This window comes from Astatotilapia calliptera, chromosome 5 (genome assembly GCF_900246225.1).
Source record: "Astatotilapia calliptera chromosome 5, fAstCal1.2, whole genome shotgun sequence".
In the NCBI taxonomy this organism is placed as follows: Eukaryota; Metazoa; Chordata; class Actinopteri; order Cichliformes; family Cichlidae; genus Astatotilapia; species Astatotilapia calliptera.
Window position 1 is genome coordinate 3,292,207 of NC_039306.1, and position 16,476 is coordinate 3,308,682.

The window sequence follows — 16,476 nt, forward strand, 5'->3', positions numbered from 1 at the left end:
TTTGTGAGCAATGGAAGAATATTTTTGTTTATTGGTTACAAATGTAATATGTTGTTTGAATCTGTTAAAGCATAAGGAATGTATAATGGTATATAAGCGGGTTAATTGCCTTGTTAGTGGTGCTGCACAGAAATGTTTTTGATGCTGAAATGCAGTAGAATTGGTTACAGATTTATTGTAAATAAGGACGTTCATATACAATGATTATTTTGTAAGTTTATTCTTGCGAGAGTGCAAGGTAACCAAAAGGGTTTGAGCTATGGACCTAATTGAATGTTTGTGTTGTTAAAAGAGAAATGTGTGTGTCTAAATGAAAAGAAAAGGACGTTGTTAAATTCTGTTAATAAACCAGACGAGGAAGAGCCTGCAGACCGAACGCAACTGATGTCTCCTGTCTCTGCTTTTCTGTTAAAAAATACAGTTTAAAAACAGACCCCATCGAAGGCCTGTAACATCTGCAACAGTATAAAACTTTATTATTAACTTAATTTGTGTTTTTTATGCTGCAAATAAATAAATAAATAAATACTATTGCTTGATTTTATAAAGCATATTTCTTTTTTCCGGGGGGGGGGGGCTTATAATTATTCAATGAAAAGAAAATATCCACCGGGATTAGTCAAGAAATGATGAGACATTTTGTATAAATTCCATGTTAATGTGCAATGAAAACACTAAAAGTAAAGCAGAAAATACTCACCACCAGCCTTCAATGATCAGAGGTTAGTTTGGGGTTTACTGTGCATCATGCTTTGGTAATAAATAATAAATAAAGTCCTCTTAGGTCAGAATATGCTTCATTTTCTTCTCTTCTTTTTGGCCTTTTTATCTTATAAATTAAGGATAATGAAAATTGCTGTGACTGATTCATATATTTTTAAGAAACTGTGACAAAGAGCATTCATGCTTCAGACTTGGCCTTTGTTGGGGGATTATACATGACTGGTCCCTTTACAGCAGGGGTGGGCAACTCCAGGCCTCGAGGGCCGTGTCCTGCAGGTTTCAGATCTCACACTGGGTCAACACACCTGAATCAAATGAGGCCTCAGGAGAACTTCAAGAAATGTTGAAGAGGTAATTTAACCATTTAAATCAGCTGTGTTGGATCAAGGACACATCTAAAGCCTGCAGGACACGGGCCTTGAGGCCTGGAGTTCCCCACCCCTGTTTTACAGTAAAAGCAATGAGTTGGTACAGCTGACAGAGATTAACATTTATTTTTCTGTTATTTTTTTAACCATTTGATTTTTTTTTCAAATCTCATATTTGAGACCATAGCAATCACAGCAGCACCATCACTGTCATCATCAGGAAGCTTTCCCTCCTGTGATAAACACTGAAACGCTTATAAAAGCTCCGCTCTCACACTGCCTGCCTTCTGTGTTTCACCTGCACTCAGGTAGGTCCTCATTAAAATCTCTGCAGTGTGAATTTGTTTGCATGGCAGCAGTTACTCTGTTCCTTTATTTATATGATTTAACTATATTCTATATTTTAAATGATATTCTAATTTAATGTTTTAAATATTATTTACCTAAATGTAAAATTTGAGGTCATTCACATGTAATGGAGTATTACTACTATTACTAATATTGCCATTCTAGAGGCAGCAACCCCAAGTTGCTCTGATTCATCCATCCAATTTGAATGTGTGTGAATGTTAGATAGAAAGTGTGTTTATGGGTAAATGAAGCAATTTGCATAAAGCCCTTTGAGTGCTCAGGTAGACATTTATTAACATTATATGGAATAAAACTGCACTAACTGAAATAAAACCACAATTTTATAACTTTGTGATGAAAAGGAAAGAGCATGGCAGTTTTTATTTAATCAAACATTTATTTAAACACAGACCTAAATGAATCTGCTGTTAACATGTATGATATTATAGTTATAGAATAACTGAGAATGGTTTGAGTTTTGGCCGACGCTCATGTCAGACAGGTAATGGGGGAGATCAAAAAAAATCTGATCTGTTAAAGCATCAGCAGCTAAGACTAAAATACAGACTCAGAACAAAGTATGAAATTCATAATAATGTGGCAGTAAAATTGTAAAACTCACAGCTCCTTTATTTTAGGGGAAAGTGTCCACTTTTTAAATCGTGGTATGCAAGATTTTTTTTTTAAACTGATTATTAAAATTATGATACTACTATTAATGTAGTTGTACTAGGATGAGTTATTTAAACAGGTATTGTGTTGTCTGCGTCCATCCTCCCTCAGGTCTCACATGTGAAGAATGAGCTCACTGCTGGGTCTCAGAGGCAACATGACCGTCCCTTATCAGGTTCAGTAAAGCAGCTCCAGTAAATAATTAAATCAGTTAAAATATAAATCTATTGATATTTAAATAAAATCCTCATGTTGATTTACTTTATGGTGTAAACAAATTACTAAAACTTGAAAGTCTGCTCAGTAAAATGTACTTTTATCAAGGCTACAAGAGGAAAATTCAGTCCAGACACTATCACCCAAATAAACAATGAAGATGTTGTTTGCTGTTATTCTCCGTTTCCTGTTTCACGTGTGTGCTAACAGACACCAGAAGCAGATAAACTGAATTTCTTGTCTCTCGTTGCTGGATCAGCTGCTGCTCATCAGAGATACTTTCACCACAGCGTTTGTCAAGAACCTGATCGTGGTTCTGGTCTGGCTCACACTCAGTTACATCAACGGCACCTTGGTGGTCACGTTTTTTAGACACCAGGTAAACACACACACACACACACACACACACACACACACACACACACACACACACACACACACACACACAGCAGCTTATTTGTCACATATTATTATTTATCCTGTCATTTATAATTATTAATCCAAAACATGTTATTAATATGATATTTTAGTTGACTGGCCCTGCAGCGCCCACAGAACATACACGTCACACACATGTATGAACTGATAAATGTTTGTTTAGTGCATACTTACAGGAAATTACACAAAACAATTTAAAGATGTCATTATAAGGTCAACACATAGAGAAAAACAGTGACAAAAAAATAAGAAGAAAGTACCAAAACACACGTACAAAGCATGTTTGAAATATAGATACAGCAGAGATTTTGATATTTGATATTGCTGTTTCAAGAGTGTGTGCTTCACTGCACTCCAATAAGACACTGAAGGCATTTTGTACTAACAACAGCAGCAAAGACAAAGCTGACCGTGAGTGACATCAGGCACCTGTAAAGGTTTTTTTTTCCCCCATTCACTCCATATTTGATGATAAGGCCGGTATTATTTCTGCTGCTGAGTGAGTGATGCAAACATTTGGAGGGTTGTAAAAGTTTCTTATTGTTATTCGTCCTTAATGTGTCTAAAAACAGAGGACGTTTTATTTTTATGGAATTTAGAAAAAGGACTACATGAAACCGCAGCTAATAAAACTGTTTTTGAGGCAGTATTTCCCCCAAACTCTACTTACGCCCATCACTCTTTTCTTTTCAGTCCATGGAGAAACAAAACTCTACAATAATCTCTATTGCTGTTGACCACAGAGTCATTCTGCTTCCTCTCTGCTGCCTCTCTATAGACTCTTGTCCACAGCTGTGATTTAAAGCTGGAGTTCACGATTAATGTGCATGTCTGGAAATTTGCAGTGAGGTTTGAATGCATCAGATGCAGAAGTGATTCATGTGCCTCTACACCAAACTCACCGAGGAGTGTCACACAGAAGTATCACAGCACAGGACATTTCACTCCTTCTGTTTCCTCCTTCAGACCTTTCATGACGACCCTCGTTACATCCTCTTCATCCACATGGTGATCAACGATGCCATCCAGCTGACTGTCACCATCATGCTCTTCATCCTCAGCTACATCTTCTACAAGATTAACGTCGCCTTCTGCTGCTTCTTCATCCTGGTGGCAGTCTTCACCACCAGAAACACCCCTGTCAACTTAGCTGCCATGGCCATCGAGCGCTACATAGCTATATGCGAACCTCTGCGGTATACCCAAATCTGCACCGTGAGGAGGACCTACATCGTCATCGGGATGATTTGGTTTATCTGTGTGGCTCCTGATATTACAGATCTGTTTGTAACACTTGCAACCGAGTCTCTGAGCTTCTTTCATGAGTCAGTGTTCTGCTTGCGCCAGAATGTGTTCAAAGACCCAATCCTGGCGTACAAAAGGCAAGCCTTTGATATCATCTACTTCTCCTGTGTGTTTCTGATTCTGGTCGTCACCTACTTGAGGATCCTGTTTGCAGCCAGAGCCCTCTCCACAGATAAGACATCAGCCCAGAAGGCCAGGAACACCATCCTCCTCCACGGGGCCCAGCTGGCTATGTGCATGCTCTCCTACGTCTCTCCTAGCGTGGAGGTGGTCCTGCACATCATCTTCCCAGGTCGGATCCTCGAAATCAGATTTGCAAACTACCTGATCGTCTACATCCTGCCCCGTTTTCTGAGTCCAATCATCTACGGTGTCAGAGACAAGAAGTTCAGGGAGTACCTCAGGATGGACTTTCTGAGCAACAGATGCAGAAACAAAGTGAAGAAAGTAACGCCCGAGGACAAAGACCACTTATAAAGACTTGTATAGTGCTTGAAGAAAACCTTTAATTTGCAATGTTTTAAATGAAATGAAAAATAAATACATAAAAATGTATTTTATGTTGACAATCCTGGCAAGTGCAAATATCTAATTTCATGTGGTCTGAATGTGTGAATGTCTCAGAGATTAAGGAGAAAACAAACTGTTCAAAGGAGCGAATGCTTATTGGGGAGGCCACGTCCCAACAAATTAAATCAGGGATAAAAAAAAACTCATTTGTGTGGGAGAATAAAGGACAGATTACCCAAGACCATAAAAAATGTTTTTATGGTTTGATATGAAGCACTGACTTTTTCTGTGTTAGCAACAGTTCAGACTCTTTTCTGTTTTTTCAGCTGCAGTTTGGACTCCAGTACAGATGCCTTACGTCAGCACATTTCTTTTTCCGCTACACTTTTCGTAAGAGTTGTGTTCACTTTCATTAAGCCAAACCATTTTAAATGTGGCACCGATCTTCAGTGACAGAGATAAACTCCAAACCCAGCATGCAGAGGAAGCACATAGACTAATTTATCCTTCAGGATACTGTTGACACTGCTACACCGAGCAGCACCTCTCCCACATGTACAGTCTCAATAGAAAAAAGCTCCACCTTGTGGCAAAATCTATTCTCTGCTGTAAAACCTACTGAATGAAAACATTCTGAGTTTATTGATGTCTCGGTTTATATTTATTTTACAGAGAAAGGCTGCGTAACATGTTGAAATCTGTGTTTCTCGCAGCAGGTTTCCTGGGGTCATCCTGGTGTACTAACACCTGCCCAGGTTTACTTGATAACCAATGTTGGCCTTTTTCTAATCCTTCGCTAAGACTCGCAGTGAGCAGGAAGTCAGTCAAGCAAAATAATGTTGCTGATTATATTTCTAACACAAATCCAGCTCACCACCGTCTCACGGACTGAAACTGCAGAATGGGACACTGAATGAAATCAAATGCAGCCTGAAGGAAAAGCAAGATCAAAACCATCTGATAAAACCTTTAAAAAAAGTTTCAGCTGACCTCAAAATCTGCTTTTTTAATACAAAAAATTATTTTACCCTCATATTACAAAAATTAAAATTAGAGCTACGTGCTTTTGAAGTCACATCATTTTTGACTCCTCATCACAGGAGATATCAAAATGAATGAAAATATAATAGAGTCAATTATTCTAAAACCAAAATCTTATTTTTGTTGAGCAACAATTTATATGTATCCCAATTTGAGCATTAATGTCATAGAATATATCCAGATAAACCCACTTCATGACTATGATGAGGAACACAAAAACAAGCTTTGGTACTCTGGATGTTTTATTTGGGGTTTTTTTTATCATTAATCTCTGGAGTAAAGCTCAAAATGTTAATTTTCAGTGAAGCTTTTAAGGGTTGTATCATGATGTAGGTTAAATGATCGAAATGAAAGGTCTCGATTTAATCTGCATTTGGACCCAGACATGATTTCTTTTTGTGACAAAATAATTTCCAGCATTTCCATCTTGGTGTGGTTTTTTCTGACTTTATGGTCTTCAGCAGCTTTGGACATGGATATAATGTCTTTACATTAAACACAGCAACATGTTGTAATTGCCTGGCTGCATGACAACAGTGATGTCCTGACGTTTGCACCACTCAAAGCTCCAGTTTTGAAATTAGTCATCTGACATCATCCTGTAGAGGACGGATCATATTTAAGGGGCTTATCAGATCCAGCAGGCCCAGTCAGGGAGTCAGCAGGTGAGAGGCTCTGACATCTGTCTGTTTAATGTCTTTGCACATCACTCTGTGATTGCCATCTCTTGCTATCAAAGCTTCAGGATACATTAATGCAATATTTTAAATATGAATATTTCCTATTTTGTTGGTTTGTAAAGGCTGAAAGTTGTAAAAAGGTTTTTCTTCTGTTCATTTGTATATTTTCTCTGATGATATTAACATATAAAATGTGAATGTTGATGTATAATGTTGATGTATCAGCAGTGAAACAGAATGATTTTTAAATCTAATCATCTCTCTTTTCTTAGTGTGTGCATATGAACATAGGTTATGTTGTGTTTGAGTTACTCACAAAAACAATGTTCCTGCACTCCTAAATGTTTTGTTTGTTTTTTAGAAGAGAGAACAGAATTAGAAATGACCTCTGACCTTACTGTAAAGAGCAGATCTGTGCACAGGTGTGTGAAGGCTAACATGTTTCTATCCTCATTATTCTAAAATGTTATTATAGCGTTACCTTTTTCACTATAATACTTGTGCTAATAATAATAATTATAATAATAATAATAATAATAATAATAAAACATATCCATACCATGTACTTTAACATATTCCAGAAATGTGTCTTTTTTTTTTTACTATTGATCAAAGATTTATCATTAATTAAAGATGCAGTGTGTAATTAATAACTGAAGAAGTTCATTAGTATAACTGTTGTATAATTGTAGGTTTTATTTCTTTGCTCCTTCAGACAGTGAGAAGGAGGAGATGCTGGTCATGAACTCCACCTCCACTGGGCCTCTTTACCCACTGGTGTCAAACACCACCTCTGTCCAGACACAAGGTGTTAAGGAGAGCTTCTCAAGCATTCTGACCAAGAACATAGTGGCCATGCTGGTGTGGCTGGTCCTCAGTATCATCAATGGCAGCATGGTGCACACCTTCCAATGACACAGGTACTCAGAGCCTCAGGGATACACGAAAACGTATTAGAGGACAGCAAAACTCCCAAAGGTTACATTCTTCTGCCTTCTTCCATATTAAAATGTTTTTATTAAGAAAAGATGCACATGAGAAGTCAGATGTTGGACACATTTAACATTTGAGTCTCGAGTATAATGCTGCATGAAAAGTCTGTTTGATATTATTTACTCTGGTATAAAAGTAATGCTCTAGCGAGGAAGCACCCTCACCTCAAATGAGGTATTTTCAGCACTGAGAATACATCCAGAGGTGACCCTTTGAACACACGAGTAAGGGCAAATTCAGTCCAGAGCTCTTATGTGAAAACAGCTTCGCTGCATTAGTCCAGTTTAATCTCCAGTTTAGCAATAAAAAGCCTAAACTGGTTTGAAAAGAGAAAAGGAAGAGACATTTCCTGGAAAATGTTCAAAAATAAGCAGATAAATCCAAAGTAGAAACACTTGCATGTGATGATATGGTGTACACACACAAACATAAACCACAGCATCTGTCTCTCAGCTCTCAGCTCTTTGTTCTGACCCTAGTCTCTTCTACGAGAACCCGCGATACATCATGTTCATCTCCATGGTGATCAATGATGCTCTGCAGCTAACCCTGGTGACAGCTCTCTATCTGATCAGCTACATCTTCAGGAAGATCCATGCCTCTGTTTGCTGCCTTCTGGTAAATCACAGCAGCATCAGTCAAGCCCATCACATATGTTTTGCATGTCATGTCATCCTTCTATGGGATCCTGACTACAGACCATCTAACGTAAACAGAGGAAAGGGAAACAGTGCTGCATCTTCACAGGATCAGTATGAATACTGTTATTATTGATTTATAATCCACAACAGGTAGTAAAGAAGAATATAACTCTGTGATCTACAAATTAACTACTATACACCGTTGTTAACCTTTGTGTTCTCCCTCCACCCTCCTCTCCCATCCTTAGATCATGACAGCGATCCTCACCACGCGCTCCACCCCTCTCATCCTGGCCGGCATGGCCGTGGAGCGCTACATCTCCATCTGTTTCCCTCTGCACTACAGCCAGATGTGTAACATCCCTCGCACTCTCCTCCTCATCTGTGTTATCGTCATCCTCACCATCACCCCGCCCATCACCGACCTCCTCATCACGATCGTCAAGGAGCCTCCGAGTTTCTTCCACACCAAGATTTTTTGTGACCACTCACTTCTTTTTCGTGACCAGTCCATTTACTACAAGAACTGTGTGTTTGACGGGACTTACCTCTCCTTTGTGGCCCTTGCGCTGCTCTACACCTACTGTAAGATCATGCTGACAGCGCAGGCTGTCTCAACAAGCCTCGTCTCTGTGAAGAGAGCCAGGAACACCGTGCTACTTCACGGGGTGCAGGTGGGTGTCACACCATGAAAAAGCATTTATGAATCGACACCATTCACCAAACATTATCATCTGCCTTTATCACTAGTTCCCCCTTAAATGTTCAAAGATGGTGTGATGAAGAGCAACGAGATTTTTAAACCGTTTACTTAATTCTATCTTGAATAAAAAAAAAAATTCCCAAAACAACAAACAAGTAGGAGGTGGAGACAGAGTGTGGAAGGTGCCATTTTTAAAAAACTGAGACTGTTGTATAATTGCTCCAATTATCAGGGTACTACTCAGTTTACTGTGGGGACAGTTTGTTTTTGGCTGATGGGAAGGAAGCTCTGCCCTTAAATCCATGACGAGCAAAGCAGATTTCAAACAGGCCATGGAACAGTAGAGCTGATCTTCACCTTTGTGGGACTTTTGGAGGCATCGTGGGAGTTTGACCGTCCAGTCTACATTTTTTTGTAGATTTGGAGAAGGGTTACAGCCGAGTTCCCCAGAGCCACCAGTCTGGTGTACTGCGAAAATTCATCGGTCTGAGAACCTGATTTTATTCATGAGTGATGGGAAGGTGGAGAGTGAGTTGGACAGGTGGACTGGAACAGCATCAGCAGCAATGTGGGCATTGGAACAGATTTTGATTTATTAGTCCATCTACATTATAACCCTCAGCTATGGCAATGAAATCTGAGTAAGGTCATGAATACAAGCAGCTGAAATGAGTTTGCTTCATATGGGTGCATGGGCTTAGCCTTAGAGATGGAGTGAGGAGCTTAAAGATCTGGAAGGATGTTGGAGTAGAGCTGCTGCTCCTCCATGTTGCATCCTCTTTACAGTAAGGTCAGTTGATGTGGTTCAGGCAGTTGGCCTCCTGGGAATCTGAACTGGAACACCATGTCTTGGCTGTCCTGGAAACACCTTCCAGCTGGAGCTGGAACGTGTGGCTGTGGAGAAGAATCTGGAAGACCCGGCTTTGCCCGCTGCCGGTGCAACCAGCAACCTACAAAGAAGCCAGTTTTGCCTCTTTGTCCTTTTTTGTCCCTATTGTTACTTTTACCACATCCCCTGAACAGTTAAAGGAACATATATCTGAAAATATCTGAGTCCAGAGGCATAAATCAGCTTTATCTACACTCTGTTTTTGTTTCAGCTGCTGCTGTGCATGCTCGCCTTTGTGGTTCCCTCCCTTCAGGCGGCTCTGATCTCTCTCTTCCCTCAGCTGAGCCTGGAGATTCGATACATCTTCTTCCTGCTTGTCTACATCATCCCTCGCTTCCTGAGCCCCATGATCTATGGCTTTCGTGATGAGCAGTTCAGGAAGTACTGGACCCGATACCTTTCCTGTCACGAACACAGCGTGACTCTGCTCAGGCTGGCGTCACAGAAAATGAACCCTCAGGTGAAACAATCAGGGAACCTCAGCTCAACCTGACCACAGTCTGCTGCACACAAACAGCCCACTGTGTGATCATTGTTTCACCTGTTTGTCATGCATTCATGGATGGATAGATTTAAATAACATCTATAATAATTAAAGCTCAAAGTGCATGGGCTGATGTGCAGATTAATACATTTCCAGTGAAATCTGTATTTTTTTGTCATCCATGTGTGTTTCTGAATCAAAGCGCGACCGAAACACTGTGAAATTTGTCTATAAAAACTTTTAAACAAATCATAAAGGTAGTTGTGATGTTTTATTCTTGTACAACTAATCCTGAATAAAATAATGCTTTAAGTATCTAAAAGGGCAATCATTTAAAAATATATATGTAATTAACTGCAAAACCATTTTTATATGAATAAAGTTTATATAATTGTGTCGGAACACAAATCAACTGTCAGAGGTCAAAGCAAGAATACTTGTTTTGTTTTAAAGTGAGTGACCCTAAAATTAACCACAGTGATGTCAGCAGTACTGAGCAGATCAGCATCATTCCTAAAACACCAGGTATCAGCTGTTCTCGTGCAGAGGAACTGGACGAAACAGGTCATTTCCTAATATAGCAGAAGCTGGTAGAGCACGAGGCGTAACATGCCGACGTTTTGTCACGTCCCGCGGCGTTCCTGAGGAACACCAAAGGAGACCTTCGGCGTTCTTATGGTACGTGGCGGGTTATGGCTGAAATCCAGTGCAATGACGCTCCCTCGGTAATAGCCCTGTATTCCAGCCCTAAACCTAACCTTATTCCTGATCTTAACCAGGGCTTTAATGACGTTAAATAGCGTGTTTCTAAGCGATTTGAAGAAAAAGAGCAAACATGTAGATTCAGTCCAGACAGTTCTCATTTTTCCGAGGTCGTCATTTCGGAACGTGGTGGGTAGCCGGAAACTTAATATGTTGACGATTTGTCACCTAGCGTAAAATGTTACGCTTTGGGAGTGAGAACGTGTTGAACACAACAAACACATAAACTGCAGGAGGTGCTTATACCTGCCCTAACCCTCACCAGCTGCAGTTAGTAATCTCTCTTCCACAGCATGTCTGTTTTCCTTCTCTCACCTCATCTGGTCGCAGCAGATGGCCCCGCCCCTCCCTGAGTCTTGTTCTTTTGGAGCTTTTTTCCTGTTAAAAGAGAGTTTTTCCTTCCCACTGTCGCCAAAGCGTTTGCTCATACGGTGTGGGTTTTCTGAATTGTAAATACCTGATCATGCTGTTTGAATAAAACCTCATTTAGATCTCTCATAATATTCTTGCACAAGATTTCTGATAAACAAACTCACAGTTCACAACTACACACAGTTTTCAAAACGAAAATGATAATCCACCCTCTGGCCTGCAGCTCCCCACCTCTCCAGGATCATCTCACATCACTACGGCAGCGAAATCTATATAACCACACGTCTTCCTGTTCCTCTCACTTCTCACACGCAGCTGCACAGCCTGTTACATCAGCACAGGCCAGAACGGTGTCGTGTTGAAGTAAGTCATTTTTGCTTAAAGACTTAAGAGTAGGAAGAAGTAACTTACATCTGCTGTTTGCTGTCTTTTAATGCTGAAGTTTTGAATTTTTTTGTGAAAACATATGAATGGTGATCATTTTAAGAATAATGAACAAATACCAACAAGTTTTTGGACTTTAGAGATGAAGTGGTGTTTATGGCAGGATATTTAAAAATTTTCAGGGCATCTCAAACTGCAGAGTGACTAAAAAGTGCTTATTACTCTTCTTGTTTCACTTATTTTCAGTCCAGCCCTTGAACCTAACGATTTCAGAGAAAGCTTTTGTTCTTTTCTTAAGCATCATGACACTGACCTATGAATTGTTCACGCATTATATAAAAAATCCTAACTCAAGTGATGAACCAGTGTTGTGTCTGTGCACAACAGACTTTACACACTAGGACTTGAATGAAAATAGAAACATGAATCCAAATGTCACATTTTTAGTCCAGTTTGTCATCAGGATCTATCACCATCAGTGTGGAGGACAATAAAGGCGGTCGTGATAAATATTGACTTATACAGTCATAATGTACTTCCATTGTCTCATTGTATTTTACATGTTTTGTTTTTGGTGGCTGGCAGTGATATTTCAGCAAAATTCACCAAACTACATCTTATTAACATGTAACACAATGTTTGTTTTGATTTTTCTTTTGTCTGTTTTTCTTAAAATGAAATTCTTCCTTTTGTCATTTCTTTTAGTTTCATTCAAATCATGATTCTTGTTCATGATTTGAAAAAGAATCATGAACAACAGAATCAAGTTTCTGTTAAAAACACGTTTTATTTGTCTCAGTGGTTGCAATGAATGAAAAACACCACTTGAACCTTGTGCTATATGTGGAGTTGTTTCTCTGAGTTTCATCTTTCGTTCTGTTTTAGGTGAGTTCGGTTTGTCGTGTCCGAGCAGGACGAGGTGTGACATGAACACAACCAAACGCCAGGACAGCTTCAATGACGCCTTCACAAAGAACTTTGTCTCCTTTGCTCTCGGCTTCATCATCAACTACATTAATGGGATGTTTGTCTATACCTATTTTAAGAGTGTTGTCTTCCAGCAAGACCCCAGGTGTATCATTTCCTTCTACAAGATTTCTATCACATCAATTTCAATAATAAATCAAAGAAAACTGAGAGCAGGATGAAGTTTGTTATTATAATTTGATATTTCTGCTACCTAACATTGGGACTGTTTTTTGCATCTGTTGCCTCGTTTTGCTCTTTGGTCCTCTCCTGCCCCGTCTCCTGCAGGTACGTGCTTTACATCCACCTGGTCATCAATGACATGATTATGCTGACAGTTACTGTGATGCTGCAGATCCTCACCTACACCACCCCCCTGAGCTTTGCTCCCTGCTGTGTCATGCTGCTCATCTCAGTGACAGCCAACCAGTAAGTATCTGTGCGAGAGACAGTATAACAGTTTGTACATAGCCACTGACCATATTATTAGGTACACCTGAAAACTGTTAACATACATGAAGCGTGGGTGACAAAATATTCACTACGCTTTTAAATGAAATGCAGTATTCTGCTATTATTTGTTCAATCAAAGTGGACAGTCAATGTGCACTTTAAGACAGTCTGAGCTGTACTCAGACTGTAGGGAGAAAGAGAGAATCACAGACGTCATGAGCAAATATAAACCTGTGTGTTCTAACTGTCTTCATGCAGGAACAGTCCTCTGAATCTGGCCGGCATGGCGGTTGAACGCTACATTGCGGTTTGCCGGCCTCTCCATCACTCTCAGCTCTGCACGGTGCAGCGAGCGTACGCTCTGATCGCACTGATCTGGGCTGTCTCCTTCATCCCCTCCATCTCAGATGTCATCATCCTCCTCGTCGTCCAGCCCCTCTCTGTCTTCACGAAGAACGTCATCTGTTACCCCTCCTTTGTGTACAACACACCGTACCATGAGACACAAAGTCTGGTCATCCAGGTGACATGTTCGTTTTCTACGTTTATGGCTCAGTTTAAATGATTGGTGGATCAAATCAACTTGAATTCTCTCCCTCAGGTCCTCCTGTTTTCTTTTGTCTTCCTCACTTTGATCGTCACCTACATGAAGGTCCTCTGTGCTGCTCGGGCAGTTTCTTCTTCTAACCAGGCCTCTGCTAAAAATGCTCACAACACTATCCTGCTGCATGGAGTCCAGCTCCTCATCTGCATGCTGTCATACATTTCTCCCTTCATCAACCTCATTTTAGTCACAGCCTGGCCCCATAAGAGGACCATAATCCTATTCACCACCTTTCTGTTCACCAACCTGCTTCCACGTCTGCTCAGTCCACTCATCTATGGTGCCAGAGACCAGAAGCTCAGCAGCCACTTCAGGGTTCACTTTGGCTGTAAAGGTTTTAAATCTAGAGGGAAGAGCAGGAAGTGCAGGGTGCCAGAGAAGCACTGACTCTAAACACACGCTATACCTAAAAAAGTGTGGTTTGACCTGATTTATCCAGTGAGCACAGACGTAGATTTTGGTCTGAATCAGGTTTGTCCAACTCCAGGCCTCGAGGGCCGGGCCCTGCAGGTTTTAGATCTCACCCTGGGTCAACGCACCTGATTCAAATGATTAGCTCATTACCAGGCCTCTGGAGAACTTCAAGACATGTTGAGGAGGTGATTTAGCAATTTCAGTCAGCTGTGATGGATCAAGGACACATCTAAAACCTGCAGGACACCGGCCCTCGAGGCCTGGAGTCGGACACCTCTGGTCTAAATGAAGCAAATTAATTGACCTTATGCACATTTTTATGTAGGTGCAGTCAGAAGAGTTTGTGGCTAAAACTTGCCTACAGTATAGATTTGTACATGTACCCTGTCAGGCACACAGCCCTGTCAGCTCTGGCTGCAAATGCAGAAGCCCCACTTGCTAATGAAACATTCTGATTAAGAGGGGCAGCCAATCAGAAGAAAGAAAGCGGGATGAGACAAATGATGAACTGAGTGTAGGGTAGGATTTGTTTTGAACTTTGACTCATGTGAAGTTGCTCAAGTGGAGTCTGTGATTAACAGTGTGGTGATAGAAGCATTACAGCAGGTTAGGTGTTCCAGTTATCAGAGAAGATGACAGAATTTCTTATTGCACCGCACGTAAAATTCTGAAAAATGTTTATGAACAAAATAAAAAAGAGAAGCAAAGACGTCCATCGACCCAGACTGAGCTGTAAAACTTCATCATGCACACTAGATGGAGCCCTCATCACAGACATGCAGGAGCTTTCCAACATGGAATGCTTACTGTACAGACTCGCTGTGAGAGATAAGACTTCTGTTTTATTTACTAGCTAAATGTAATTTTTGATTTGAAAATTTCCCTTTGATTGCCTAAATATTGAAATAATGTACTACTCATATACCCTTACAAAGCAAAAATAAAGAACACTCAATGAACAGGTCAATAACGTTCATAATAAAGTGTAATAGTAATAATGATGTGTACTTAAGGTATGGACAGGAAGGTTACCTTTTCACAAATGTTTAAATTATGAAACTGAGTGAAATATCTGTTGTTACAAAACACAATTTTTCCAGTCTGGTATGTTAAAAACCCAGGTCTGCACACACTGCGCTTATTATTTCTCAGGAATGTGTTTTTCCCATGTTTCCTCATAAAAAAAATTTGTGTAATAAAAAGGTAAACAGAACATTTAAAAATATATGAGAAAAAATATAAAAGGAAAGAAGTATGACCCATTATCTCAATGAAATGCTCATTTCTGTATTATAACTCCAGCGTGCAGCAGATCAGTGACATAAAAAGATTGTAGATGTGCAAATGATGAGAACACTTTGTGAACTGGACAGTTTTGCTGAATATTTGAATCAATTTGGAATCTTACTGAATGTCATCATGACTCATATTCCAAATTTCTGTGTGTCACAGCTTGTGCAGAATAAACCTTTGTAATGGTTTACGGCACTCGAATAAACAAATGAACAAATACATCTATTTATAAATATATTATGAAATCAATAGAGACTCATGCTCACATGCTGAGATTATGAGGTTGTCAAATGTAGGTAAAGAAACTGATACAAAATGAGCTAAAATTAGTCAAATTCACAAATCAGGATAGCGAGATGATGCAGGAAGGAGGAGAAGAAGCTCAAGATCACATGTGGGAAAAAAAGCTGTGGAAAAGATGTAAGTGGGCATATAAGCCTGTTACACTGTGGGCCACACACAGCGCACTTTGGTTCAGACCTAAAACAAATCAGTTTTCTGTCAGTATAAAGAAGCTACACATTTAATCCCTGAGATATCTTAATGTAAGAAAAAAGTCCAACTAGGAAACTTACTCTCAGTTTTTCTGCACAACAAAGAAATGTTGCTACAGCAGATAAGAGACATCTGTCAGCACATCACTTTGGGCTTAAACTGCAAGAAATAAATATGTAAAATTATAGAAAGTAGCTTATCACCCAGAAAGTTTTTATTAAATCAGAGATTTTTTTTACGTTTATTTATTACATAATTACTTTGGTGCTGTATGAATAGCCATTGAGAAGGTCTTTATCAGTGCAACGAGTTGTAAACATTTATTAAATTATAGTTCAAATTCAGGTAAACACTATTTTAAATACAGTTTATGCTTTCCTTCACATTTTCCAGTGGACCGGATTGGAGTCTTTCTTGAGGCAGTTATGGCCCCCAACCCTCATGTTTGACACCACTGATTTAAGCAGAATTGAACACGTGACACAGACACTGTTGGCAATACAGTGAGGAAGTGTTTTAAAGTTTATACCTTAATAAGAAAAAAGGTAAGTCAGCTGTTCACAGCTGCAGTGTGTCCCTGCTGGGATATTAAAGCCTTAATATAGGAAATAAAAGTAAATGAATTTAAAAAAAAAAGAAGAAGAAGAAAAAGAAGAAGTGGCATTTGGGACTTTACACGTTTTTATCACACACACACACACACACACACACACACACAC

The 16,476-nt window shown here is 39.7% G+C and overlaps 3 protein-coding genes across 3 annotated transcripts; all 3 read left to right on the top strand.

Annotated features, from left to right (window-relative positions):
* The first annotated feature begins 1,222 nt into the window (after positions 1 to 1,222).
* Positions 1,223 to 4,550, top strand: LOC113021629 (odorant receptor 131-2-like). The gene is made up of 4 exons (XM_026166328.1): positions 1,223 to 1,399; positions 2,226 to 2,289; positions 2,590 to 2,709; positions 3,735 to 4,550. The coding sequence occupies exons 2-4, from the start codon at positions 2,242 to 2,244 to the stop codon at positions 4,548 to 4,550; spliced, it is 984 nt and encodes a 327-aa protein (XP_026022113.1). The 5' UTR covers positions 1,223 to 1,399; positions 2,226 to 2,241.
* Positions 4,551 to 7,093: 2,543 nt separating this feature from the next.
* LOC113021767 (odorant receptor 131-2-like) lies at positions 7,094 to 10,023 on the top strand. Its single transcript, XM_026166480.1, has 4 exons — positions 7,094 to 7,224; positions 7,777 to 7,915; positions 8,187 to 8,612; positions 9,742 to 10,023. The coding sequence occupies exons 2-4, from the start codon at positions 7,805 to 7,807 to the stop codon at positions 10,021 to 10,023; spliced, it is 819 nt and encodes a 272-aa protein (XP_026022265.1). The 5' UTR covers positions 7,094 to 7,224; positions 7,777 to 7,804.
* A 2,435-nt stretch (positions 10,024 to 12,458) lies between these two features.
* On the top strand, positions 12,459 to 13,942 carry LOC113021768 (odorant receptor 131-2-like). The gene is made up of 4 exons (XM_026166481.1): positions 12,459 to 12,604; positions 12,787 to 12,927; positions 13,210 to 13,474; positions 13,553 to 13,942. Exons 1-4 carry the CDS (start codon positions 12,459 to 12,461, stop codon positions 13,940 to 13,942), a joined length of 942 nt encoding a protein of 313 aa, XP_026022266.1.
* The last annotated feature ends 2,534 nt before the right edge of the window (positions 13,943 to 16,476 follow it).

What these genes read in the sequence shown, in the direction of transcription:
- LOC113021767 (XM_026166480.1), top strand. Translation starts at nt 7,805, where the DNA reads ATGTTCATCTCCATGGTGATCAATGATGCTCTGCAGCTAACCCTGGTG. An exon ending in CCTCTGTTTGCTGCCTTCTG is followed by an intron (nt 7,916 to 8,186) that starts GTAAATCACAGC and finishes TCCCATCCTTAG; the next exon opens with ATCATGACAGCGATCCTCAC. An exon ending in TGCTACTTCACGGGGTGCAG is followed by an intron (nt 8,613 to 9,741) that starts GTGGGTGTCACA and finishes TTTTTGTTTCAG; the next exon opens with CTGCTGCTGTGCATGCTCGC.
- LOC113021768 (XM_026166481.1), top strand. Translation starts at nt 12,459, where the DNA reads ATGAACACAACCAAACGCCAGGACAGCTTCAATGACGCCTTCACAAAG. An exon ending in GTCTTCCAGCAAGACCCCAG is followed by an intron (nt 12,605 to 12,786) that starts GTGTATCATTTC and finishes CGTCTCCTGCAG; the next exon opens with GTACGTGCTTTACATCCACC. An exon ending in ATCTCAGTGACAGCCAACCA is followed by an intron (nt 12,928 to 13,209) that starts GTAAGTATCTGT and finishes GTCTTCATGCAG; the next exon opens with GAACAGTCCTCTGAATCTGG.
- LOC113021629 (XM_026166328.1), top strand. Translation starts at nt 2,242, where the DNA reads ATGAGCTCACTGCTGGGTCTCAGAGGCAACATGACCGTCCCTTATCAG. An exon ending in ACATGACCGTCCCTTATCAG is followed by an intron (nt 2,290 to 2,589) that starts GTTCAGTAAAGC and finishes TTGCTGGATCAG; the next exon opens with CTGCTGCTCATCAGAGATAC. An exon ending in TCACGTTTTTTAGACACCAG is followed by an intron (nt 2,710 to 3,734) that starts GTAAACACACAC and finishes TTCCTCCTTCAG; the next exon opens with ACCTTTCATGACGACCCTCG.